The sequence below is a fragment of the Eptesicus fuscus genome, chromosome 10 (assembly GCF_027574615.1).
Source record: "Eptesicus fuscus isolate TK198812 chromosome 10, DD_ASM_mEF_20220401, whole genome shotgun sequence".
NCBI classification, from domain to species: Eukaryota; Metazoa; Chordata; class Mammalia; order Chiroptera; family Vespertilionidae; genus Eptesicus; species Eptesicus fuscus.
This window is the reverse complement of record NC_072482.1, coordinates 59,194,558-59,221,654: the sequence shown is the minus strand read 5'-3', so window position 1 is coordinate 59,221,654 and position 27,097 is coordinate 59,194,558. Positions and strand designations below refer to the sequence as shown.

At 38.0% G+C, this 27,097-nt stretch overlaps 1 protein-coding gene and 2 pseudogenes across 1 annotated transcript in view; all 3 read left to right on the top strand.

Annotated features, from left to right (window-relative positions):
• PDSS2 (decaprenyl diphosphate synthase subunit 2) overlaps window positions 1-27,097 on the top strand; it is a 197,916-nt gene that overhangs the window by 147,282 nt on the left and 23,537 nt on the right. The window contains exons 5-6 of the mRNA XM_008156109.3: window positions 7,005-7,178; window positions 9,054-9,185. Of these exons, the coding sequence (XP_008154331.2) occupies window positions 7,005-7,178; window positions 9,054-9,185 (306 nt within the window). The remainder of the gene's footprint in view (window positions 1-7,004; window positions 7,179-9,053; window positions 9,186-27,097) is intronic.
• LOC103283812 (ubiquitin-40S ribosomal protein S27a-like) lies at window positions 10,129-10,762 on the top strand (annotated as a pseudogene).
• LOC129150489 (ATP synthase subunit g, mitochondrial-like) lies at window positions 16,330-16,618 on the top strand (annotated as a pseudogene).

The following is a 27,097-nucleotide window of genomic DNA, read 5'->3' as shown; positions in this document are numbered from 1 at the left end:
GCCTTCTTAAACCTTTCCTTGGTAGAACTATTCACTCCCTTCTCTGTGCTGTAAGCATAGCTCTTCTTTCATATAACAAACTACTTTCTAACTTTATTGTTTCTCTGCTGCTGAACTTCTACTAAAGGTCATGGAGTAATACTAATTAATGCCTAATTATAAGATGTAATTAGACATTACTCCTAGACATATCCACAGTGCCTGTCATGTAGTAAGCATACACACACACACACACACACACACGCACACACACGCACGCACGCACATGCACACACACACAAAATCAACTGAACTGCATCTACTTTTACACAGTATGTCAAGCACCAGCATACACAGCATTTCAAAGCAAGCCAAGTTCCTTCTTGGTGCTGTTCCGTTTGTACATCTCAAAGAATTAGTGTTCCCTACTGCTTCTACTGTGCAACCCATCTGAAGACTGTCTGCTGCCCTCTAGCTGTTAGAAGCTTCCCCCATCCCAAGGATACCGCTGCTGAAGGATTTATGCTGTAAAACAGTCTTCCCTTCATCATGACCACTCTCCAGCATGGTTATTGCCGTACATCTCAGCAAGAACCGCTGAGTGGGTAGGGCAGGAAGGGGCTGGCTGGCACTAGACCAAAGAATTCCTGATTTTTAAATTCCCTGTAAACCCTTCTCTTTAATTTGTGAGTAAAATTTTAATAGCTTTATTTATTGTATAGAAACACTTTTAAAAACAGAACTTAGTTATGCAGATTTATCAGATCTTATCAGTTTCTTTCCCCTGATTTACCTGGATGTGAAGTTTCCAGATACCTACTTTACTATCTCCAATGTGATTGACTTATAAACCAGAGCAAATCACTTCATTCTTTTTTTCCTTCCTTAGGATTCCTAAAAAAATAAAAATAATAAAATACTTATGATATCTGCTATGTAACCTTGTTACTTATATACTCTAGACTTTTGAATTTCTCTAATGGATATTATTAAAGACTGGGTTTACAGGTTTAAAATACTTTTTTTTTTTTCAAATATATCTTTATTGATTTCAGAGAGGAAGGGAGAGGGAAAGAGAGAGAGAAACATCAATGATGAGAGAGAATCATTGATTGGCTGCCTCCTGCACGTCCCCTACTGAGGATCAAGCCCAAAACCCAGGCATGTGCCCTTGACCAGAATCAAACCTGGGACCCTTCAGTCTGCAGGCTGATGCTCTATCCACAGAGCCAAACCAGCTAGGGCTAAAATACTTTTTTTAAACAAAGTATTTCAGAGTGAGAGGAAAGAAGAGGGAGAGAGAGAAGCATCCGTGAGAAAAATCGATTGGCTGCCTCCTGCACTCCCCCTACTGGAAATTGAGCCTGAAACTCGGTCATGTGCCCTGATCAGGAAATGAACCTGCAGTCTTTTGGTTCATGGGTTGACGCTCAAACACTGAGCCACACCAGCCAGGCTAAAATGCTTTTTGATACATAGATGAAACATGTCACTTACTCCTAAATACAATCTTCTTTTCAAACTATAAAAGATATTTTGCATGTATTTCTATTATGGGTTAAGCAAAGCAGAATCCAGTTGCTATATATCTGAGACCCATCTCTGCCACTTACTAATGTCCAATCTTGGTCAAACTACAGTCTATAAATCTCCTTACTTATGAAATGGGAATAATGATAATTGAATTTTTTGAGAGCTAATATAATAATGAGTATGAAAGTACCATTACATAGTTCCCAGGAAATATTAGACTCTATTCTCCCCATTGCTTTCTTCTTATCCCTAAATTTACAAGGTCTTTATTAAAAATTTCTTGAACTTTACTTTTTTTTTTAATAAGGCTAATAAACTTCTATGGCATTTGTTTAGCTTCTCAAAATAGCTGAAAGGGGAAATTCAAATCAAACATTTAAAATAGTTTAATGTGTCCAGCCGGTGTGACTCAGTGGTTGAGCATCAACCCATGAACTAGCCACGTAGGGTTCTTCCTTTTGAAGGCTTTTATCTACTCTCAAAAGGTGGGTATTTCAGGGGAGGATCTCAATGGAATATTCATCAGCTTTCCAGGACATGGTTTCCACTGATTGGTTGGCGCTGGGGCAGGTCATTAGTCATCTCAGCTGTGATCTCAGAAGGAGGTCACAATTCTATTCCTGGCCAGGGCACATGTCCAGTTACAGGCTCAATCCCCAGTAGTGGCCGTGCAGGAGGCAGCTGATCAATGATTCTCTCTCATCATGGATGTTTCTATTTTTCTCTCTCCCTCTCTCTGAAATAAACTTTAAAACATTTTAAAAAATGGTTTAATGTGGCATTAAAGAGATCTGGTCTCTTATCAAATTCAAATTTATGCTGTATTTATAAATATAGTGGTTCAAAGTATGAATCTGATGTAGAAAGCATGAGAACAAGGAATATTTGCATACTTTCTTTAAAGTACTTTTAATTCAACAGGTAGTTAGTTCCTTAGTTTTCTGAACTCTTTTTTTCTGATAATGTGAAAGGTAGAAGTTGGCTTGGCAGATTCTAATTGGGACTTTGACATTTTCCTGTGTTTTTTTTTAATATATTTTTACTAGTGGCCCAGTGCACGGACTCGTGCACATTGAAAGAAAATTAATTAGAAGACAGATTCGTGTGGTAATTACATTACTGCAAAAAATTACATGTCTAAATAGTATATATAATATAGTATTATAAAATTAAAACATGCATGCAATTGGTGCCAGCAAGAGCTTTATATGTATCTTGCATGCGCAAGTCAACATTTATTTTTAAATTGCCAGTGAGCATCATATGTACCGGCCGGGCGGTTGGTCGGATGGATGGATGGTCAGTCACTTAGCCTTTTATATATATAGATAGATTGATTTCAGAGAGGAAGGGAGAGGGGAGAGAGATAGAAACATCAATGATAAGAATCATTGATCAGCTGCCTCCTGCATGCCCCCTACTGGGGATCGAGCCCGCAACCCAGGCATGTGCCCTTGACCAGAGTCGAACCTGGGACTCTTCAGTCCACAGGCCGACTCTCTATCCACTGAGCCAAACCAGCTAGGGCTAGTTTGCCTTTTTTTCTGTGACCATGAACCAGACCTTTAATCCCAAGCAGCCACTTTTATAAACACACTTTGTTGTCATGTGAATAGGTATGTACAAATGTATTACTACTGTTTAAAAAGCAACTCAAAGTACACATCCCCCAGACATCTCAGTAGCAGAACAGCATTTTATATGTGAGCAAAACCACCGGTGCCACTGTCTCCGGCAAACATTGTCTTGCAAGCTTCAGCTTTTTTTCCTGTGTGTTTTTGAATCAGCGTTATTTGAGCAAAAAGATCATGTGACAGTGAATAAGAGACCTATATTTTTTAAATTAATGTACTTCTATCTAATAGTCATTCGATAGGTATGTTGGCATACATTTACCTTTCTGGAAAAAAAAAATCCATCAAAAATAAATATCCACTGAATGTATCTTCCTTTAATAAATAATAAGTCTTCAGTAAAAAGTGCACATATGTAAGTTGATGCTGTGAATATATCTAAATCTCATTTACCCTGACTGCATTCATTCATTTCATACCAATTCTATATATCTGCTGTCTGAAAAACTGATTTGGATGTGGTTATCAAACCAGTTTCTTGGTATTTTACAATTGAAAATGAATGGAGCGACTGTTTCATTTTTAACCAAGTTCATAATTAATAATTTCATGTTCCGGGAATAAAATTTCTGATTAACTTAAGAACAGAATTATTGATTTATGGTCTGATTAACTTATGGTAGCAGATTTCAAGAGACTATAAACTAATTGTTTCTTTGTTATCTGGATTTTCTAAGTTTTTTTTAGTGATCCGTGTATTGCATAATTGAAAATGTAGAAATGATGAATAATAAAATGTCTTCATCATAATATGAAAAATGTAATGAACAAAACTAATCTTTGATCGTTGGATGTCCTGTAAGAATAATTCTGAAATAGAACTGTTGGCAGCAAAATGGCACCAGAATGTTACTGGAGATTGGAACTTGGTTCAGCAACCTCGTTTGAGTTCTGGCTAAGAAAGAATTCAGAGCCAAGATTCAAACTATAAAAAAAAGTTTATTTAGAAAGTTACAGAGGTAGAAGTGAGCCATAGGGGGGAAATGGGCTCAGAAAACAAGTTACAGAGGCAAAAGAAGGGCCCTTGGAGCTTAGGAAAAAGAGAGAGGCAAGGAAAACGTTCTTAGGGGAAATGGTGATGAAAGGCATGTGTGTTCCATACTAGCCACATAGGGTTCTTCCTCTTAAAGGCTTTTATCTACTCAAAAGGCGGGTGTTTCAGGGGAAGAACTCAATGGACAATTCATCAGCTTTCCAGGACATGGTTGGCACGAGGGCAGGTCATTAGTCATCTCATCTGGTCCTCATGTCAGACATGGCATCGCTTGCCTGGTTTTGCTGCTTTTCTGGGCCTAGAGCTAAAATACAACTGAGACCTAGATGTTATCCCTAGGGGTTCATGCTTAAGAGAGTGGTTGTGCTAGGGCCCACATGAGAGTGGCATGAGGCCACTCTTCAGCCCCTTGTTCCTCCTCAAAGGGGGTCTGCCACAAGACTAGTGACATGCCAGGGGAGGAAAGGTCAGGGGAGGGTCCAAACTGCATGACCCACGATATGAAAGGTCAGGGGGTCTAGGTGTGAACCAAATGACCAGAGATATGTTAGGAAACAAAAGGTGACCCTGGAGGCGTGGTCCTTGTTTTCCCAGTTTTGCCTGTTGCTAGGCACCCGAGGCTTTCTGCCCTGGTGACCTTCTGTACCTGGCCCATTGTCCTTGCTCTGCTCATGCCTGTCTGCCTACCATGGAACTATATTGACTTATCAATATATTTATATCCACATATAGACAAGGATATTGGGATATATACAAGCCATTCCTGAACTGTGAGTTTCTTGAGGACAATCTATTTAAAATCTTCGTATCTATATTGCTTCACAGAGAACCTGACCTATAATAGAACCTAAATAAATGTTCGTTGTATGATTAAAGAAGGGTAGTATACAAACCACAAAAAGTTCATTAAGAGCTGCATAAATTTTTTAAATGTTAATTTAAGCACTTGAGGCCAAAATATGTAAAATTATACTCATTACCTTTTTTTTCTTTTTGAACAACTTTATTGAGATATATTTGACATCATAAAATTAACCGATTTTAACCATAAAATTTAATGATTTTTAGTTACTTTATTGAGTTGTAAAATTATCACCATAAATCAGTTTTAGGACATTGTCAAACATGCCCCCTTAAGGTCCTTCATGGCCATTTTTAGTTCCCACCCCAGCCTAGGCAACCACTAATCTACAATTCAAATAAATGGAATGTACAGTATGTGGTCTCCTGTAGCTGGCTCCTTTCACTTAGCTTAAATTTTTTATAAAAATATTTTATATATATATATATTTATATTTTATTTCAGAGAGGAAGGGAGAGGGAGAAAGAGATAGAAACATCAATGATGAGAAAGAACCATCGATTGGCTGCCTCTTGCACAACCACTACTGGGGATTGAGCCCACAACCCGGGCATGTGCCCTGACCAGGAATCAAACCAAGGACCTCTTGGTTCATGGGTTGAGGCTCAATCACTGCACCACGCTGGCTGGGCGTTAATGGTTCCTTTTTAAAGTTTACTCATTATTATTTTTTTTTTTGTCCTCAAATAATGGTGAAAGGAGGATTATGGTATGGGTGGCCAGAAGTAAAATGTTTCAGTTAATTAATCCTTATCCATTAATTCCAGTTAAATGTTTCAAAGAAACACCATACAATAAACATAGTTTTATATATTTTCTTCACCATTCTTGTCCTCAGAGAGCTCACTGCACAGATCAGAGCAGTCCAGTAGGCTAGCCACTAGCTCCTCTACCTGTTAAGCACTTGAAATGTGGCTAGTGATGTGCTGTAAGTATAAAATACACCCTAGTTTTGGAAACAGTATAAAAATATAATTATTTCATTTATAATTTTATATTGAGTATATATAGAAATAATATTTTCGATATATTGGGATAAAATAAAATATGGTATTAAGATTAATTTCACGTCTTTTTTCACTTTTCTAATGTAGCTCCTAGCAAATTTTAAATTGCACATGTGGCTTACATTATATTTTTATTGGATATCACTGGTCTAGAGTCAGTAAGTGTGTGTATACTCACAGGTACTATAATGATTTTCATAATTTAAAAATGAAGAAATTAAATAAACTACAGTTATATCCTCCTTTATCATGTTGTTTCTTCTTATGGGAATAAAGTTTGATGAATAATCTAATTATACTAGTACTCCATTATGATGGGTTGCCTCCTCTCTGATTTCTCTGTTTAACTGTTTACAAAAGATTGTAGTTCCTTCATTATGCCTTTGACATTTTCATATAAGTTAAAGGAAGTAGGATTCTTGTATTTTAGAATATTAGCACTTAAGAACTGATGTGAATATAGAAGGGAGTTAGAGGTCCAATTATCTAATTTTGCTTTAGTCTATAAGTATATTTTAACAGAAGTCCCCTATCTAAAGATAAAATTTGCTTCAGCATTTTTTTTTTCATTTCCCCCCTCCCCCCTTACCCTTAAAAGGGCAGTTCTCATCCTAGCCAAACCGTGGATATAGCGTTGGCCTGAGGACTGAAGGGTCCTGGGCTGCAGGCTCAATCCCCAGTCGGGGGGGGTGCAAGAGGCAGCCAATCAGGGATTCTCTCTCACCATTACTGTTTCTATCCCTCTCTCCCTCTCCCTTCCTCTCTGAAATCAATTAAAAAATAAAAATAAAGAATATGGGCCCTTTATTTTTTTTAAAAAGGCAGTTCTCGCCCCCTTAGCTCTCTTTAGGTAGGTTCAGCATCTCTTAGTTCTGTCTTGTGGCAATAGCATGAGTATTTTGAATAGTTTATATCTTAACTTTTATTATTTAAAAACTGAAACAATTCAGTTACTCCCAACACCTTTTTGTCTTGGTTTTTGTTGCATTTTTTAGGAAGATTATATCACAAATGACATTGGAATATCGACTTGGAAGGAGCAGACTTTTCTCTCCCATGGTGCCTTATTAGCAAAGAGCTGCCAAGCTGCAATGGAATTAGCAAAGCATGATGCTGAGGTTCAGGATATGGCATTTCAGTATGGGAAGCACATGGCCATGAGTCATAAGGTATTTGCACACCCTTTCTCCTTCTCAGTGCTTAAAGAGCTAAAATGATACATCAGAAACCGTTGGCCATTTGGTAAGCTTTTTCTCAAAAAATGTTTATTGTGTGTTTAAAACCTATCAGTCATAGACAGAGATTGTTATATAAACAGTGTGATTGGTGAATACTGTGTAATTTTGACAGAAAGCTGCAGCTTACTTTAACCATATTTGTGATATTTGTCTTTTCTTACCACCTGAAAGGGTTCTTGAAAGAACTCTTGCAATTATTAAATTACATGTAATGTTGCTATTTATAGAATATTTTCATTTTTGTTACAGTTCCCTTCTAGTTTCTTATGTAAAAAAAATTATGGAAAGTTAATGAAATTTGGAAATATACTGAATAAAATTGAAAGCTTTACTTCTAATAATTGATTCTTTTGAATGGGCATAGTAAAATATAAAATGTCCTAAGATTAGCTGTTGTATTGTTTCCTCTATGGATATATAATTGTAAAATTGTATTTAATATATTTATACCTTAAGTGTTACTTAAATAGCTTATGAGAAGGGGGAAATATCTGTATCTATAAAAGGCTAATATGCTAAGTGTCCGACCCTCCGACTGGTCCCTTGATGTGCACTGACCACCAGGGAGCAGACGCTCAACACAGGAGCTGCCCTGATGCGCACTGGCGCCTTGGACCTGGTGCCCACAAAGCATCACTCGGCTTCCCCCAAGTGGGACACAGGCCCCGCCACCACCCCAGAGCGACAGCCCACCTAATCGCAGCCAATGCTGCCAAGATCCCCTGGTGCAAAATGTGGCCCACAGCCTAGCTACGTCACGTAGCAATGCCCTGCTAGTCCCTAGCCACGACTAGCTTCCTTGAAGTTTCTTTAGCCCAGGAACATGACTTGCTTTATAGCCAGGTGCAAACATTTCACACTTTAGCCAAATGTCTGTGAAGCATTTTCCCATGCCTCATCTCATTTGATCCTCTCAGAAGTCCTGGAGTAGGTAGATAGGAGACTCGGTGGAATCCTATTTTCTTTCATTAGCCAGAAAAACGGAGATTTAGAAAGTTTAGAAACATGACCCAACTGAAAAGTAAGAAATGGTGGACCCTGAAAGTGACTTCAGGTTTTGTCACTACACAGAATATAGTCAAGCACTGCTGCAGTTAAATATTTTACCCTTTGTTCTCCCTGCGTGATCTACAATAATAATCTGCTTAGTGTTGATATTTACTGCTGTGTTGCTAACAATTACCAGAAAGAGAAGTTGGGGTGCTTCATTGGGCTGGAAAAAGTTTAGCTACATCAGAAAGCAGGTCTAATTAAGCAAGTTTATTCTATATCTATAAAAGACTAAGTTGACTCGCGCATGTGCAATACATATAAAGCTCTCACTGGCGCCAATTGCATGCATGTGTTTTGATCTGTCATTGTCGATCGTGAATTTGGTTGACACTTCTATTATAGAGAAAGGGCAAATAGCGATATTAAAATATTTCTTCTAATTAATTTCCTTTGCACTGGGCCACTAATATTAGTATAAATGTAGTATGTCCAGATAATTTTTACATATTTTATTAAATCTTAGGTTAGTTTATTAAGCAAGTATATTTATTAGATGTTTTTGTAAATCCTGACCTTGAACTTAAAGTAAATTTAGAACCTTTATGGTTTCTGCTAAATAAAAAAAGGGATATGTTAAGGAAAAATTATTTTAAAGATTATTGTTAATCATATAAACTGGCTTATTAAAGTACACCTAAAACCTGCATTTCTTAAACTTTATTTTTCACTGTATTACCTAGTACATTCTGTATATGACTAAGACATACTAGTGTATATGCATTTCACTTACTTAACTCTTTTCACTACTTCTAGATAAATTCTGATCTCCAGCCTTTTATTAAAGAAAAGACCAGTGACTCCACGACATTTAACCTGAACTCAGCTCCTGTAGTCTTACATCAGGAGATTCTTGGAAGAGATTTGTGGATTAAACAGATTGGCGAGGTAAATGAAAGTATTCCTATATTAGGTTCCAGTAGAATTAACTGATTTTTAGAACATAATTCATATTTTATGACGATCTAAGACATCAGCCATATAGATCAGCCATATAAGAACTTATTCATATAACAGGTAAAAGTCTTACTTTGTAACTACATTTTAAGAGGTAAAGTGTTACTTACAAGATAGAAACTGCAATACTATGTTTGTTATTATCTGAGTTCTTAGAATACTGCTACACAAAACTAGTGTGTATGGTGAATACTAATTAACTCAGATGATTTTTTTTCTAAAGGCTTTCAAAAATTGGGCTATGGTAATAGCACTACCCTTTAACTGACAGCAATTTTCCATCTGCAAACTCTAGCACAAGCTGCAGAATTCCAGGAGGTCCGTCTGTCAGCTCATTGGGTTATTTTAAAACAAACTTGGACCCTGAATATTCAAGTTCTCAGGCATTATCATGGGGGAAAGCATGGTTAAGTGGGAAGGGTAAAGGGGCTTAAGTTGGCTAAATTTCCCAACTTTTGGGACGGGGAAGTTGTGGGTGATGAAAGGAAACTTTTTTGGTTTTTGTTTAATCCAGAAACCCTAGTTCAAAAGTTCTTGCCCTTTTACCTAAAGCTTCACGGAATTTATGTAACTTCATGGTTCTGATTGATTGGGTTAACCTGAGGCTGACACAGGGAAGGAACCAGGCACAGCTGAGGGGGTAGCCACCATGCTTAAAGCAGAGAGTTCCTAAATGACATCTGCATTCAGAAAGATAAGATTTTTGCTCCCCTACCCCTCCTCCCCTTATTGGCTCTCAAAATGCTATCAGCCATCTTAAAATCCCTCTTATTCACCAGGTAGGAAACAATAGGATTCCTTTCTGGGGAAACTGTCAAGCCCAGGCAATAAGACCTGCAGATGGGAATGATTGAGGCCCCCCAGTAAACTCGCCATGTCCTTGCAGCCCTTCAACAGTGAGGCCCACCAGTTGACAAGCCCCAAAGTATCCAAGTGCAGCACCACAGGTACTAGAGGACCCCTGGGCATTTGAGTAAAACCTCTGCCATAAAAGAATGAGGCAAGGCTCTTCCTTCCGATCCGTCATCTGAGGTGCAATGGCAGATTTTCATGAACGTCCTTACAGGGAAGACCATCTCTCTCAAAGTTGAACACTTGGATACAATAAAAAAAATGTAAAGGCCTAGATCCAGGATAAGGAAGGATTTCTTCCTGATCAGCAAAGACTAATCTTTGCTGGCAAGCAACTGGCAGATGGACATACTTTGTCTGACTATGACATTCAAAAGGAGTCCACTCTTCATCTTGTGTTGAGACTTTGTGGTGGTGCTAAGAAAAGGGAGAAGGCTTACACCACTCCCAAGAAGAATAAGCATAAGAGAAAGAAGGTTAAGCTGGCTGTCCTGAAGTACTGCAAAGTGGATGAGAATGGCAAAATCAGTTGCCCTCATCAGGAATGGCCTTCAATGAATGTGGTGCTGGAGTTTTTTATGGCTAGTCACTTTGACAGATGGTATTGTGGCAAATGTTATCTGATCTATTACTTCAACAAACCAGAAGACAAGTAATTGTATATGGGTTAATAAAAGACATGAACTAACATTAATAAAAGAAAAGAATGATTCAAAAATAAACTGATAAAAAGAGGGAACTTAGAAGAAACAGAGAAAGTGTGTAAAAAAAAACACAACATTTTCAAAAGTACTGTAATCAGTATACTCAGGAGATATTAAATCCATAAAATAAGAGCAGGTTATATATTTAAAAAATGACAATCCAAGAATGAGAAATTATGAAATAAAAAATATAAAGCAGAATTTTTTTAAATAGAACATATAAATGAGAAAAATCTCCCAGAAATTTGAATGAAAAGATAATAGAAAATAGAAAAGTTAAGAAAATTAGAGGACCAATTTAAAAAATTCTATATCTATTATGAATCCCAAAAAGAAAATATTGAAAATGCAGACAAAAAATTAACAATGAATTTTTTAAAAGAAAAGAAATTTTCTAAAAATTGAAGGACCTCAGTCTCCAAATTGAACTGGTGCCCTAAATAATGAATTTTAAAAGATGCGTGCCAAATCACATCATTATCAGATTTTGACACAATGGAGATAAAGAAGATATCCTAATACTTATAGAAAGAAAAAGAAAATCCTATCTGCAAAGGATCAAGAATCAGTTGGTTAGAGCATTGTCCCAGTACACCAAGGTTATGGGTCTGATCCCCACTCAGGGCACTTTTTAAAAAGTAATAATAGTAGTCAGAAAGACCGTGGAGACATTGAAAGCTTTAAGACAATGGAGTTTGCTTCAGTATTCAAAGAGAAAATTATTTCCAACTTATAATTTTATGCCAGTCATGTTATCAAGTGAGACATTAAATAAAGACAATTTAAAACAGATAAGCAAGGTCTCAAAAAACTTACCTTCCAAGCATCTTTTTTCAGGGAGCAGGTGAGGTATTTCTATCAAGGCAAGAGAGTAACCAAGAAAAAGAAAGTCATGGAATTTAGGAAGTAGGGGATGAGACATGACATAGGTGTGAGGCTGTGGGAAATCCTAGGACAATATGAAGGGAAGAATAATAAGCTAACAGTGTTGCCAATAATAAGAGCACTTACCATGTGCCAAGAACTGTTCTAATGAGAAACCCGAGGCACCGAGGGATTCACTACCTTGTGCACAGTCACACAGGTAGCACATGGGAGCCAGGATTCAGGCCCATGTAGCCTAGCTCCAGGGCCCATGTCCTTAGAGTAACATGCTGCACTGTTTCCAACCCAAGCAAGTTCTAGGCTGATGGCTATGCATCCCGTCTGGATTGGGACAAGAGGACAGAGACCTCCAGGAGAACTATCTCTAAGGGAAAAATGGGGCTGAGATTGCCGAATGTACTTGACCATATAGAGAATTTAGGGACAAATTAATCATAGGCACAGAAAAGTAAGGGTTCCTGTTACTATTACTGCAAAAACAAAATTTGCCCCAAAATTTAGCTACTTCAAATAACCATTTTATTGATTCTCTGGGTCAGGAATTTGGACAGTGCACTGAGGGGGTGACTGCTCTGTGATTCCTGGGGCCTCCGCTGGAAAGACCCAGTGGCTGGAAGTGACTCAGTAATGCTGGGGCCTGGGATCGTTTGGAGGCTCCACTCTCCCCCGGCACCTGGGCTGGGCTGTCACGAAAACCAGGCTGCTGACCAGCCGGAGTGCTCACACATGGCCCCTCCATTTAGTTTGGCTTTCTCACAGCACGGCAGCAGCAGAGTAGTCAGTTTACCTGCCTGATTGGAACTCCAAACGCAAGTGTTCCAGCTGCACCATGCCTTAGGATCAGCCTCCCAAGTCACACAGTCATTTCCACGGTCTCCTGTCAATTCACGGGGAGGGTTGTAGATCTCACCTATCAAATGGGAAGAGTTTCCAAGAATTTGGGGCCCACATTTTAAAAGAGCCACACTCAACATATGGGATAAATTGAATTAGCGATAATAAAAAAATTTTAATGTGTAAGAAAGGAAATGTAATCAGTTCTCTACATGGCCTAAAAAATATGTATATAGCATAAAATACAAATATTAATTTAAAGCAAAAATGTCATCAATGCCAGGAAGCTAAGGGAAAAATGTATTTTGGTCATGTAAGAAATGTGGGAGGTAGGGGCAGCTGGGGAGAGGTCAATGGGTGAAAATGGAGACTTATGTAATACTTTAAACAATAAAAAAAAAAGTAAAAAGAGAGAGAGAGAAGATCATTTTCCTTACAATTCAGGTACCCCCTACCTCTGCCTAAATTGTTCATGTAAATTACTTACAAAGTGGGATTGCTTTGAGCTTGGCTGGGAATTGTTTAAATAAAAGGTGGATTTCTCAAAGAAAAAAAAGAAATGTGATTATTTTTTTCATGGTAGGATTAATAGATAATGTCTAAAATTTAATCAAGGAGGAACAATATTTGAAGATTAACAGCAAAAGAAACAGTTAAAGAGAGGGACACAGGACAGACAGGGTCTAGAGAGTGCTAGGAGTTTTATTAGAAATCTTATATTATTTGACTTTTTAAATAATATATATATATTAAGTTTTATTTTAAAACTTTTATTTTAAAATCTTATATACTTTATTACAGTGATTTTACTTCTAGTCATCTATACCAGGAAAAAAAAAATCAGAGATTGGGCAAAGACTTTTGTATTAAAATATAGTAAAATACTAATTCTAAAAGGAAGAATGAAAGTTGATGCATTTCAATATAGAAAAATGTTAAATGAAGTATCATACAATTGAGATATCACATGACTATTGAATATTGTATCACTAGGGTATATTTGTGTATTTTTTGACAGCTGAACTGAAAATATATATACAGATGGTGTTAGTAGCTCTAATTGAGTTACAGTAGAATACAGATTTACATTTTGGTTGAAAAAATACAGCTAAATATGTTCAGTGAAAGCTACCAACTATTCACATATATACATATACATGTAAGAGTAGCATAGATATGAATTTTAAAGGAACTTCACAGAAAAGGAACATATTTAACTCTTAGTTTCCTTGTAAGCACACTAAGTTGTCAATGTAGACAACACGAGAGTCCAGAATTTCCTAAACAGCTGGTGGAATATTCCCAAATCAGTATCCCCAATTTGATTTAAATTCAAAGGGATATCCTTTCCAAATCATCGGTGTGTAGGCACTGACTCCAGGCTCTTCTCCTTATATCTGCACATCTGAGTCATGAACAGGGTCACTGATGAGAGAGGATGCATTCATCTGAAGCAAATAAACGTTAGTGGCAGCATTCTTCAGATTGAAGATACCTAACAAGTTTATTTTAATCTTCTAAATTATAATATTCGTATTTATATAAAACTCTATGAGAGAATGATCTGGCACTGTGAATGAGTTAGGGAACACAATTTGCATAACACTTGAGAGAGACATTCTATCCTAAATCTCAAGGAGGTTTCTTATTAATTCTAAAACTGGTCCTTTCTAATGCTCTTTTTCCAATTCTTTCATGAAATTTGCCTCCTCTGCATTTTTGTGGTCCTCTCCTCCCCCAAGTTTTGAATTTTATTGCAACATCCTTAAGGATAACAGTGAATTCACCTTTGAATTATTCATAGTACCTGGCTTAGTGACTTACTTGGAGTAGTCATTCAGTTAATATTTATCAAAAAGTATGTATAGTGTGGTCTTCGCAGGGTAAGCTATATTTGATGGCAGCCGTTTTGTTAAATAGAGTCAAGTTGGTGTAGTGGAACTGGCCCATAGAGGACCAGGATGTGGAAGACCTGGCTTCTAGTTGGGCTTTGCCAGCATCTGTAAAACCTTAATCACATCCTTTCACGTCTTTTTTATTATTTTCTGCAAAATGATGGCATTTGAACTAGATCATTTCTAAGGTCCCTTTCAGCACTTAAATAAATCTAAGAAATAGGTCTCTTAGGCAAGAAATGCATCATAAGAAAAATATTTATCTCTATTAGAAGCTTAATACTTGTTTTGAGATTGAGAAATAGAAAAGTCTTGCTCCTGAAGGTAGAAGTCACCTATGATTTCTTATTTTCACATATGAAATAACTTCCCTGCTCTTCTCAGACAGGTGTGTGTCCTATCTACTCTTGATTTCCTGCTTGGGGAAAGTGAGAATTAATGACTAGACAAGAAGGGAGGAGATGACATACCCTTAGTGCCCATTCAACATCATTGTGAAGTCAGGAGGAAGAGCATCTCTGGAATTTTTCATATCACTCGCTGTTACCTCCTCTCCAACTCTCTCTTTCCCTGAAAAAATCTTAAGATTACCTAGCCCTCTTCTATCGTGCCCATTTGTGCGCGCGCGCACGCGCGCACGCACACACACACACACACACACACACACACACACCATACCCTTTCACAAGAGGCAATTTAGGGCACTAACCAGACCTGAAACAGCTGAAAAATATTTGTTGGTCAATGTCTCCATACTAAATTCTACAGATTTCTCCCTACCCTAATTTTAAATTTAAATTTGTAGCTGCTGAAAAATAATGATCAGGTAAAAATACTGATAGTGAATGGGTGATTCGCCCTAGGGAGGTGAAGTCATTACTCAGTTATCATTTGATCCCTAATAAAAGAAGGTGGAATCTTCCTGGGAATCACAGAGCTCTAACTCTCTCAGGGAGTCCAGGGGCTATTGCAGGTCAGCAGCTTTATTTTTAATGATCCTTCTAGTTTTCTGCTGCCATTACAAGTCACCTAAAGAAATAAGAATTATGATACTTTCTTGGTTATTTCTGAAAGTACCAAAATGTCACTTAGGCTTGTGGCATTCTGACACTGTCATAACCAGCCATAAAATACCTTACGTGAACTGCATATTACCAATGTTAGGCTGTCCCTAGATATCCTACTATTCTTATTCAAAAAGTTGAGACAAAGATGGTTAGGCAAAGCTGGTGTGTATGAACATATCGCATGCATATTTATAATCTAATACCTTTCCAGCTCTGTAACTGGAGAGCCGGATTCTTCTGCTAAACCAAAAAAAAAACTCACTACTTTAACTGCTGGACTAGCAGATATAGTAGATTTCTGATTTGTGACCTTTTTAATCCTCACACACTATACCCAAACCATTCTTCTATCCTCTAACAACCCTCCTTTTTATGTATAAACTCTACTTCTTAATACCAATGCAAATGTACAGAGAGTCTATTTCTAGTAAGACCTGTTTTCTCTAAAGGAACCAATTATATTTCTGCCTATGCCAAGGCAAAATACCTTTAAAATGTCTTTCTTTTTGCAGCCACCAATGTAATCTTTTAATCAAACAAGAAACCAAGTATTCACATGGACTGAAAGCACTCTATCGATTACAAATTAAATACATCAAGCAAACTTAGTTTCTCCAATAATGAGATAAACTGCTATTGTGTAATTCCTGATGTAACAGAGAAGTATACAGCATCATCTGTATAGTTACCTTGCCAGAATGTTTAAACTTGAATCATAAGAAAACAATCAGACAAATCCCAGATAAGGGACATTCTGCAGAGCAACTGACCTGGACTAAATGCCAATATTGGACATAAAGCTGGCCGTTCAGGGCCACAGAATTTCCACCCTAGGACCATGGCCCAATTTGTCCGTAACTTTGCAGAGGAGGCCCCACTAGTAAGCGCTACTGTGACTTATGGAAGCCTTGATTGACCACATTTTGGCACTATGCCAACCCCTCCTTGAGATCCCTACAGCTATTCAGAGCTGGAAAAATATAGTCACTAGTGCTCAAACTGGTAGTTTCTGACAGCTCACAATTAAGGAAGCTTTGCTGAATGGTTTGGTGACCACTGAGGTGTGGATCTGATTTTATGTCGGCAAGATCATAGGCAAGTGTGGCATCCTTGGCTATAACGTTTGAAGATCAATCTTTAACATCTGTTTATTTTTGGTTTATTATTTGAAAGTTCTTGGAATATGAGTGATCAGAATGGTATTTGAATTTTAAAAAGATCTGTCAAAAATGTCAATATTATGAAAGAAAATGTAGTGGTGTGTGGACTGTTGTAGATTAGAAGATATTAAAAAGCCATGACATCCATTAGGAATATATGATTTTTAATTTGATCTTCAATTGGGATAAAAACAGCTCTGAAGGACACTGTTGGTTGACTTGGAAATTTTGAATATAGATTATATCTTAAATATTATAGTAATTGTTACACTTGTCAGGTGTGATCATATGTTGGGTTATATAGAACATCATTTTGTTCTTTGGAGATAAATGCTGAAGGATGAAGCTTCATGATGTCTACAATTTACTCTCATATACTCGGCAAATGATCATATAGAGAGAAAGCAAATATGGCAAAATACTACCAATTGGTTAATCTAGGTGGAGGGCAAACGGGTGTTTATTATATTCTTTCAATTAAAAAGTTTGAGAGAAAAGTAGTTTTCATTGAAAGCTAAAGAAGAGAATCTTTAAAATAAATTTTAAAGAAGACTGTAGCTGATAGCATGGGGGAAGAATAACATGATAATAGGGATGATCAGTCTCGAGGATTTCTCGACTCCTTGCTGTGGAATATTAGTTTTCTGCTTTTAGAAAAAGGTTTCCCCATATCCAGCTTTCAAGTCCAGATAACAGTAGGTGGAAACTGGAAACAGTTCATTTATGTCATCCGATCCTTCTTTGTTACCTGACATAAAAAAGCATTTGCTTCTTAAAATAAAAGACCACATTGTACATCCATTACTTACCAACAGGGAATTTATCTGGCTCGGTCTGCAGAGACTGGTATATAAACCTTTGGAATCAATCCCTCTGTGCATCCTCTCAGAGTGCTGACTTTTTTTGCTTTTGTATAGAATATTGTTTTACAGTATCACTATAGCTGTCTGAGCAGGCCTCCAAAGTCATGAGCACTGGCACACAATCTTGTCTATTTCATATAGTCTTGTGTGTGTTTTAATTTATTGGGGTGACATTGGTTAATAAAACTTACATAAGTCCAGGTGTATAATTCTGTAATATATCATCTGTATATTGTATTGTGTGTTCACCACCCCAAGTGATTTATCCCCCCCTTTACCCTCTTCTACCTCTCCCCACCCCACTTTCCCTCTGGTAATCACCATACTGTTGTCTGTGTCTATGGGTTTTGGTTTTGGTTTTGGTTTTGGTTTTTGCTTAATCCCATCACTTTTTCCACCCAACCTCCCTCCCCAGTGACAGCTGTCAGTCTATTCTCTGTATCTATGAGTCTGTTTCTATTTTGATTGTTACTTCATTGTGTTCATTAAATTCCACATATAAGTGAAATCATATGGTACTTGTCTTTCTCTGACTGGCTTATTTCACTTAGCATAATACTTTCCAGGTCCGTCAATGCTATCACAAAAGGTAAGATTTTCTTCTTTTTTTACGGACAAGTAGTATTCTATTGTGTAAAAGTACCACATCGTTTTTATCCACTCACCAACCAATGGACACTTGGGCTGCTTCCAAATCTTGGCTATTGTAAATAAGGATGCAGTGAACATAGGGGTGCGTATATTCTTTCTGATTGGGGTTTCAGGATTCTTAGGATATATTCCCAGAAGTGGAATCACTGGGTCAAATGGCAGTTCCATTTTTCATTTTGGGGGGATAGCTTTATACTACTTTCCACAGTGACTGCACCAATCTGCATTCCCACCAACAAGGCACAAAAGTTCCCTTTTCTCCACATCCTCACCAGCACTTGTTGTTTGTTGATTTATTAATGATAGCCATTCTGACACATGGGAGGTGATATCTCATTGTGGTTTGAATTTGCATGTCTCTGATGCTTAGTGATGGTGAGCATCTTTTCATGTGTCTATTGGCCTTCAGTATGTCCTCTTTGGAGAAGTGTACATTCAGGTCCTTTGCCCGCTTTTAATTGGATTGTTTGGTTTTTGTGTGTGTTTTTAGGGGGTTTTTTGGTGTTGCATTTTATAAATTCTGGATATTAATCTCTTACCAGATGTATTATTGACCAATATGTCCTCCCACTCAGTGGGTTATCTTTTCATTTTGTTGATGATTTTCTTTGCTATGCAAAAACCTTTTACTTTGATGTAGTCCATTTTATTTTATTTTTGTTTCCCTTGCCCAAGGAGATATATCAGAAAAAATATTGCCATGAGAAATGTCCGAGATTTACTGCCTATATTTTCTTCCAGGATTTTTATGGTTTCAAATCTAACATTTAAGTCTTTAACCCATTTTTAGTATATTCTTGTGCACAATGTAAGAAGGTGGTCTAGTTTCATTTTCTTGCACATATCTGTCCAGTTTTGCCAACACCATTTATTGAATAGACTGTTTTTAACCCATTATATGTTCTTGCCTCCTGTGTCAAATATTAACTGACTATAGAGGCATGGGTTTATTTCTGGCTCTCTATTTCATTCCATTAATCTATATATCTGTTTTTATGCCAGTACCATACTATTTTGATTATTATGGCCTTGTAGTACAGTAGTTTGATAGCAGTTTGATATAACAGTTTGCTTCCTCCAACTTTCTCCTTTCTTCTTTTTCAGGCTAGGTGAGGCTATTTGGGGTCTTTTGTGGTTCCATATAAATTTTTTGAATATTTGTTCAAGTTCTGTGAAATATGCCATTGGTATCTTGATAGGAATGGTGTTGAATCTATAGATTGCTTTGGGTAGTATGGACCTTTTAATAATGTTAAGCCTTCTTATCCGTGAACACGATGTATGCTTCCACTTATTTGTATCTTCTTCAGTTTCTTTCTTCAGTGTCTTAAAATTTTTCAAGTATGTGTCTTTTACGTCCTTGGTTAAATTTATTACAACGTATTTTATTATTTGGAAGCAATTGTGAATGGGGTTGTTTTCTTAGTTTCCCCTTCTTATATTTTATTATTAGTGCATAAAAATGCAACTGATTACTGGATGTTTATTTTGTATCCTGCTACTTTACTGAATTCATTTATCAGTTCTAGTAGTTTCTTGGTGGAATCTTTAGGTTCTCTCTATACAGTATCATGTCATCTTCAAATAATGACAGTTTTACTTCTTCCTTTCCAATTTGGCTGCCTTTTATTTCTTCTTGTCTGACTGCTATGGCTAGGACTTCCAGTACAATGTTGAATAAGAGTAGTGAAAGCAAGCCTGGCCAGTGTGGCTCAGTTGGTTTAATGTCATCCTGTGAACCAAAAGGTCTCCAGTTCAATTCTCAGTAAGGGCACATGCCCAGGTTGCAGGTTCAGTCCCTGGTTAGGATGTGAACAGGAGGCAGCTGATCGATATTTCTCTCGCACACTGATGTTTCTCTCTCCCTCTCTTTTCCTCTCTCTCTAAAAAATTAATAAAACATATTTTTTAGAAAAGAGAGAGGTGGCCCTGGCCTGTTTGCTCAGTGGTTAGAGCATCAGCCCACGCACAAAAGGGCCATGGGTTCGATTCCCAATCAAGGGCACATACTTGGGTTGCAGGTTCAATCCCAGGCCCCAGTGAGGTGCATGTGGGAGGCAACCAATTAATGTCTCTCATATCAATATCTCGCTCCCCCTCCCTCCTTCCATCTCTCTAAAAATCAATGGAAAAAATATTCTTGGATGAGAATTAACAAAACAAAAAAAGAGAGGGGTGAAAGCCAACATCCCTCTCTTGTTCCTGATCTTAAGGGAAACACTTTTAGTTTTTGCCCATTCATTATGATGTTGGCTGTGGGTTTGTCATACATGGCTTTTATTATGTTGAGGTATGCTCCCTCTATTCCCACTTTGCTGAGGTTTTTTTATGCATATTTTTATTGATTTCAGAGAGGAAGGGAGAGGGAGAGAGAGATAGAAACATCAATGATGAAAGAGAATCATTGATCAGCTGCCTCCTGCACATCCCACACTGGGGATCGAGCCCGCAACCCGGGGCCTGCGCCCTGACCGGGAATCGAACCTGGTTTGCTAATATTTTGTTGAGGATTTTAGCATGTGTGTTCATCAGAGATATCAGCCTATAATTTTCTTTGTGGTGTCTTTATCTGGTTTTGGAATTAAGATAATGCTGTCCTCGTAAAATGAGCTTCGGAGCCTTCCCTCCTCTTAAATTTTTTGTAATACTTTGAGAAGAATAGGTGTTAGTTCTTCTTTGAATGTTTGGTAAAATTTACCTGTGAAGCCATCCAGTCCAGGACTTCTGTTTATTGGAAGTGTTTTTATTACTGCTTCAATTTCATTAATTGTAATCTGTCCCTGCTGATTTTTGCAGACAGATATAATGTGGACACCTCTTCACAGCTGTGGTGCTGTGGGTGGGGGAGTCCGCTTTGGGTTTGAGACCCCACTCTTCTCAGGGGGAAACCTTTGCAGCTGACATATCCCTCTGGAATCTCAACCACCGCCTGTGGGAGCAGGGCCAGCCCCTTTTGCCATGTGGCTTCTTCTGTAAATCCTTGGTTATAAGACTTCTGTTCAGCTAGTCTTCAGTTGGTTATTCGGGTTGGTTGCTCTATATTTTAGTTGTAATTCCAGTTTGGTTCTGGGAGGAGGTGAGTACAGCTTCCGCCTACTCTGCTGCCATTTCAGATTCTCCCCCCCGACCCCCATTTCACATGTTTTTAAGATAAAACAAGGTTCAAACCATACATGTTCTGTGAACTACTAAAGATTAGGAAAAATTACTTTCTTTTCTCATGGCCTGGATTGACAAGAAGCACACCTACAGGAGGCAAAAAGATGAGTGAATCCGTCTTTACAGACCCTAGTAATGAAGCCCTTGGGGAATTGCCATGTATGGTAGAATTTACTGGGCTCCTGGAAATGAACAGTGTGGCAGGGAGAGGTTCAGCACTGCTTGCTGTTGAAATACCGTCTGCATGTATTTTATACCGGCCTATTTTGGTCCCCAGTGAGAAAGTTATTTTAATAAAATCTTGCTCTGCTAGAAATATACACAAGTGGCAGGTGTCAGAAAAAGGGAAGTTACAGCACTCCATTTTCCTTGAGACTTTAAGGAGTTTATAAAGTTGTTCTCTTTTAACTTTTATAAGTAAACACTGGTGCATCCAGAAGCCCAAGTCGAAAAGGACATTAGATGTAGGTTGGACCAGTGATCCTCAAATGGATCGGAATCTCAGGGCCAGGATTCAGAGGATCTGTATTTTTAACAAGCTGCCCAAGTGATTCTGCTACCGCCAGCCCAGTGTTTGTGAGAGCCCAGCGTTTGCGAACACCTGGTCTGGTCCAGTCCAGAACTCCTATTTACAGATAAAAAAATAAAGGCCCACATAAAATTTTTAAAATTATCCAAGGTATTAACATATTATGGACCATATGAACATATTTCCTGTCTCCCAGCATATCCATCCTCCCAGGTCACAGTGCCTCCTGGAATGGTCACAGATAAGGTCTTAGGCCACTTGCTTTCCTCTGTAGACAAGACCTACTTAACACCAGTGGCTTTGTGATGTCATGTTGAAATCTTCCGAGGGCGCCTGACTTCCATTCTAGGCTCTCTTCATTTTAACATACTGCCTTCAGGTTGAGGCACTTAATTACACTAAACCACTGCCTCTGAGAAGACTACTAGCTCATTCCTCTCTGTTCTACACTTGATTTTCATGAATTCTTTATTTTCTATAGGTTCCCTTCCTTAGTCCACTTAGAAGCTGGGTACTGAAGTGAAAATGTGATAATGTTCAATTTGGATAAAAAAATATTTGTAAGACACATCCAGTGGCTCCACATTTGCTACATACTGACTCTGAACCTGAACACCCAGCTTTCCTAGAACTAAGAGTGAGTAAAGTGAACTTTGCTTTGTAAGTTTCCTGAATAGATAGTACATAACCAACACCTATAAAGAAAAAGCATCCATCCATCTGTTCATTCATTCACCAGGTATCGTTGACCATCTACTGTATGTTAGCACTGATCCAGACACGGACTGCAGAGTGAGCAGGGGAGAAACTCCCCGGCGCATGGAGCCTTGGTTCTGAGGGAGACTGGATGCGAAGCCTGTCTAAAGGCAGAGGTCTCCGTCTGTTCTGTTCATGGCTGTGCCGCTGGTGCCTACGCCTAATAACTGCACAACGGGTGATTATTTAGTGAGTGGAATTACCGTATTCTGTTTCACCCATCAGGTGAAATAGAAACTATAGCCTCTCCCAAATTAACTGTTTTACAAAAAGAAATGGAATAGACAGTGCTTACTGAGAAATACTATCTATATAAGGGATTAAATCATCCTTTGCATCCGTTTCTAATTTGCTACATTTTTATTCTAAAAGCTTTTTGTGAAAAGAAATGTTTTCTATCAGAATGTGTACTTCAGAAGTGTATATGACATAAGTAGATATTAACCCACAGAGCAGCTGGAAATATATATATATATAGTACCTACAAAAACTTAAATATTTATAATTTTGCTCTATAAAGTAAATGGTAAATGGTACTTTTATGTGCAAGCTAAAGCAGCCCAGGATGAAATGGTTTCACAGAATTAGAATGTTTGTTGTGATAACATAAGAGGTCATTCGGGCTCAGCCAGCGTGGCTCAGTGATTGAGCATCAACCTATGAACCAGGAGGTCACGGTTCGATTCCCGGTCAGGGCACATACCTGGGTTGTGGGCTCGATCCCCAGTGTGGGGCGTGCAGGAGGCAGCCGATCAATGATTCTCTCTCATCGATGTTTCTAGCTCCCTCTATTTTCCTCTCTAAAATCAATTAAAATGTTTTGTTTTGTTATTTTAAAAAGGTCATTCGGGTGAGCTACCTATCAGTAGTTACAGTCTGCTCAGGTTGTAATGGCGGTGGTGATCATGCTGCCATTTCTATGTAGCCTTCTAATCTCTCAGCCTTCAAAACATTTAAGGGCTGTTACTGCACACATGTGGATTACAGACATGGGGTTTCTCGGTCATCCTCCCCAGCAAAGTGTATCTCTGGGTGAAAGGGTGGTGGCCACACTAAGAATACAAAATAAAATGAGAGTTTGAAAATAGCTTGGGATTAATTAAGCACCAATACTTCCAAATAATAGAATTCTCTAAGATGATTAGTTTATGAGCAAAGTATGTGATGAGAAAAATGGTTTTATAAGAATTTATAATAGGACTACTCTAGAAGTCCTGATTTGTAAACAGCATTAGGTTCACTCTCACCACCTGAAGAAACACTGTTGATTTTCGTTTTCATGAGACAAACTGGGAAATGGCTCAGTGCTCCCAGAAGGACAAGTCCACCCTAAGTCATCGTAAATTATATAGTTTCTCCACACTTTGCCTGCAATCTCAAGACACAAAAAAGTTCCCCAACTTCTTAACTTTCAACAAATACTATTTTCAACACTTTTAACATGTCTTTTGTGTTAAATACTGAAAGATGAGAATGTTGAAACACCTAGAATGAAGAGGAGCTGTTAGAACAGAAACAAAATTAAAAGTCATGAGATGACAGATGTTTGCAGGAAGGAGTTTGAGAACAGGAACGATTCTGCATTATTTAATCCCTACCTGGTTTGGCTCAGTGGGTAGAGCATCAGCCTGGGGACCAAAGGGTCCTGGGTTCAATCCTGGTGAAGGGCATGTACCTCGGTTGCAGGCTCCTCCCTGGCCCAGGCCCTGGCTGAGCTGTGCAGGAGGCAACCAACCGATGTGTTTCTCTCACATCCATATTTCTGTCTTTCCCTCTCTCTTCCACTCTCTCTAAAAATCAATGGGAAAATATCCTCAGGTGAGGATTAACAACAACAAAAAAGTGCTGTGCCTGAGCAATCCATACTAATCAGCAAGAGACAAGGAGAAGGCCCAGCTGGTGTGGCTCAGTGGTTGAGCATGAACCTATGAACCAGAAGGTCATGGTTCAATTCCTGGTCAGGGCACATGCCCAGGTTTCGGGCTCGATCCCCAGTGGCAGCCAATCAGTGAATCCCTCTCATCATTGCTGTTTCTATCTCTCCCTCTCCCTTTCTTTCTGAAATCAATTTTTTAAAATGTTTTTAAAGAAAATGTTCAAGTCACAATTTTAACTTAAAGTGGTTTGTGATGGTGTTAACATTTAATACATGACCAGTGTCTTATTATGACACTATGAAAATTAGAAAAACAAAATTCAGGCATATTGGATAAATTTTTAAAAGATTGTAAAGAAGCAAGAAGAATCAGGACCAAGTTTATAAACCTCGTTTTCTCTCTGACACTGTGTGCCTCCTGAATTGATGCAATGTGAAGTACATAAAAGTCCGCATAAAGTGTTCTTGCCAAAAATGCTTAACCTAAACCTAAGCAAGCTTCCTCAGACCCAGCTTCCAGTTTTCAAGCAAATTGGGACAAGTTAAACGACACAATGTAGAAGTAATATGACAAATCCCAAAAGACATTTTTATAAGACAGCTGCTCTGGTCTCTTCAAAAAGTCAATGATTTTTATGAAAAAAGTTAATAGTTTTTATTTTCATGTCATGAAAAATGGAGAGGGACTAGTGTAGACTTAACCTAGACATTAAAACCAAATGCATGCAACAACAAAAAACCAAGGAGGTAAGAGGCCTGTATTCAGAAAAACTATAGGACATTTAAAAAGGAAATAGAGGAAGATACAAATAAATGGAAGCATATACCGTGATCATGAATTGGAAGAATTAACATCATTAAAATGTCCATGCTACCCAAAGCAAAGATTCAACGCAATTCCTATTAAAATACCACTGGCATATTTCACAGACCTAGAACAAATATTCCAAAAATGTATATGGAACCAAGAAAGATCCTGAATAGCTTCAGCAATCCTGAGAAAGAAGAACAACGTTGGAGGTGTCACAATTTAATATCAAATTATATTACAAGGCCATCGAAATTAAAACAGCCTGATTCTGGCACCTATAATAATAAAAGTATAATATGCTAATTAAACCAGACAACCTTCCGGACAAAGCCAGGGCTTCGAGGGAAGCCCAGGTCCCGGGTGCCAGAGGGAAGCCGGTGCAGGCAGCCAAGGGAAGAAAGGCCTACTCTTGCATGAATTTCGTGCATTGAGCCTCTAGTATAAGAATAGGCATATAGATCAATGGAACAGAACAGAGAGCCCAAAAATCAGCCCACATATTTATAGTCAATTAATATTTGACAAAGGAGGCAAGAGCATGCAACAGAATAAAGACAGTTTCTCCAATAAATGGTGTTGGAAAAATTGGACAGATACATGCAAAAAAAATGAAACTAGACCACCAACTTACACTATACACAAGAATAAACTCAAAATGGATTAAAGACTTAAATGTAATTACAAAACCATAAAAATCCTAGAAGAAAACATAGGCAGTAAAGTCCAGATATCCCTTGTAGCAATATTTTTGCTTATATATCTCCTAGAGCAAGAGAAACAAAGAAAAAAATAAACAAATGGGATTACTTCTAAACTAAAAAGCTGAACAACAAAAGAAACCATCAACAAAATGAAAAGGGAATCCACTGGATGGGAGAAAATATTTGCCAACGATACATCTGATAAGGGGTAAATTTCCGAAATATACAGAGAACTCATACAGCTCAACACCAGGAAGACAAACAATCTCATTAAAGAATGGGCAAAGGACCTGAATAGATACTTCTCCAAAATGGACATACAGATGGCTAATAAACATATGAAAAAAACAAAAATGCTCAATGTCATAAATCATAAGAGAGATGCAAATTAAAACCACAGTGAGATATCACCTCACAGCTGCCAGAATGGCTATCATCAATAAGTCAACAAGTGCTGGTGAGGATGTGGAGAAAAGGGAATACTCGTGCACTGTTGGTGGGAATGTAGACTGGTGCAGCCACAGTGGAAAACAATACAGAGCTTCTCAAATAAGTAAAAATGAAACTGCCTTTTGACCAGTGACCCCTGGGAATGTATTCCAAGAATCCAAAACACTAATCAGAAAGGGCACACAAGAATATGCACCTTGTGTTCATAGCAGTGTTATTTACAATAGCCACGATCTGGAAGCAGCACATGTGCCCATCAGTAGAGTGGATAGGAAAAGCTATGGTACATTTACACCTGGAATACTTCACAACCATAAAAAGGGAACTTTTCACCCTAGCTGGTTTGGCTCAGTGGAATGAGCATTGGCCTGCGGACTGAAGGGTCCTGGGTTCAATTCCAGTCAAGCCCTGAGTTATGGGCTTGATCCCCAGTGGGGGACGTGCAGAAGGCAGCCAATCAATGATTCTCATCATTGATGTTTCTATCTCTCTCTCCCTTTCCCTTCCTCTCTGAAATCAATAAAAATACAAAAATAATAATAATAATTTTAAAAAGGGAACTTTTACCTTTTGTGACAGCATGGATGGAGATTATTATGCTAAGTGAAATAAGCCAGTCAAAGAAAGACAAATACCATATGATCTCAATT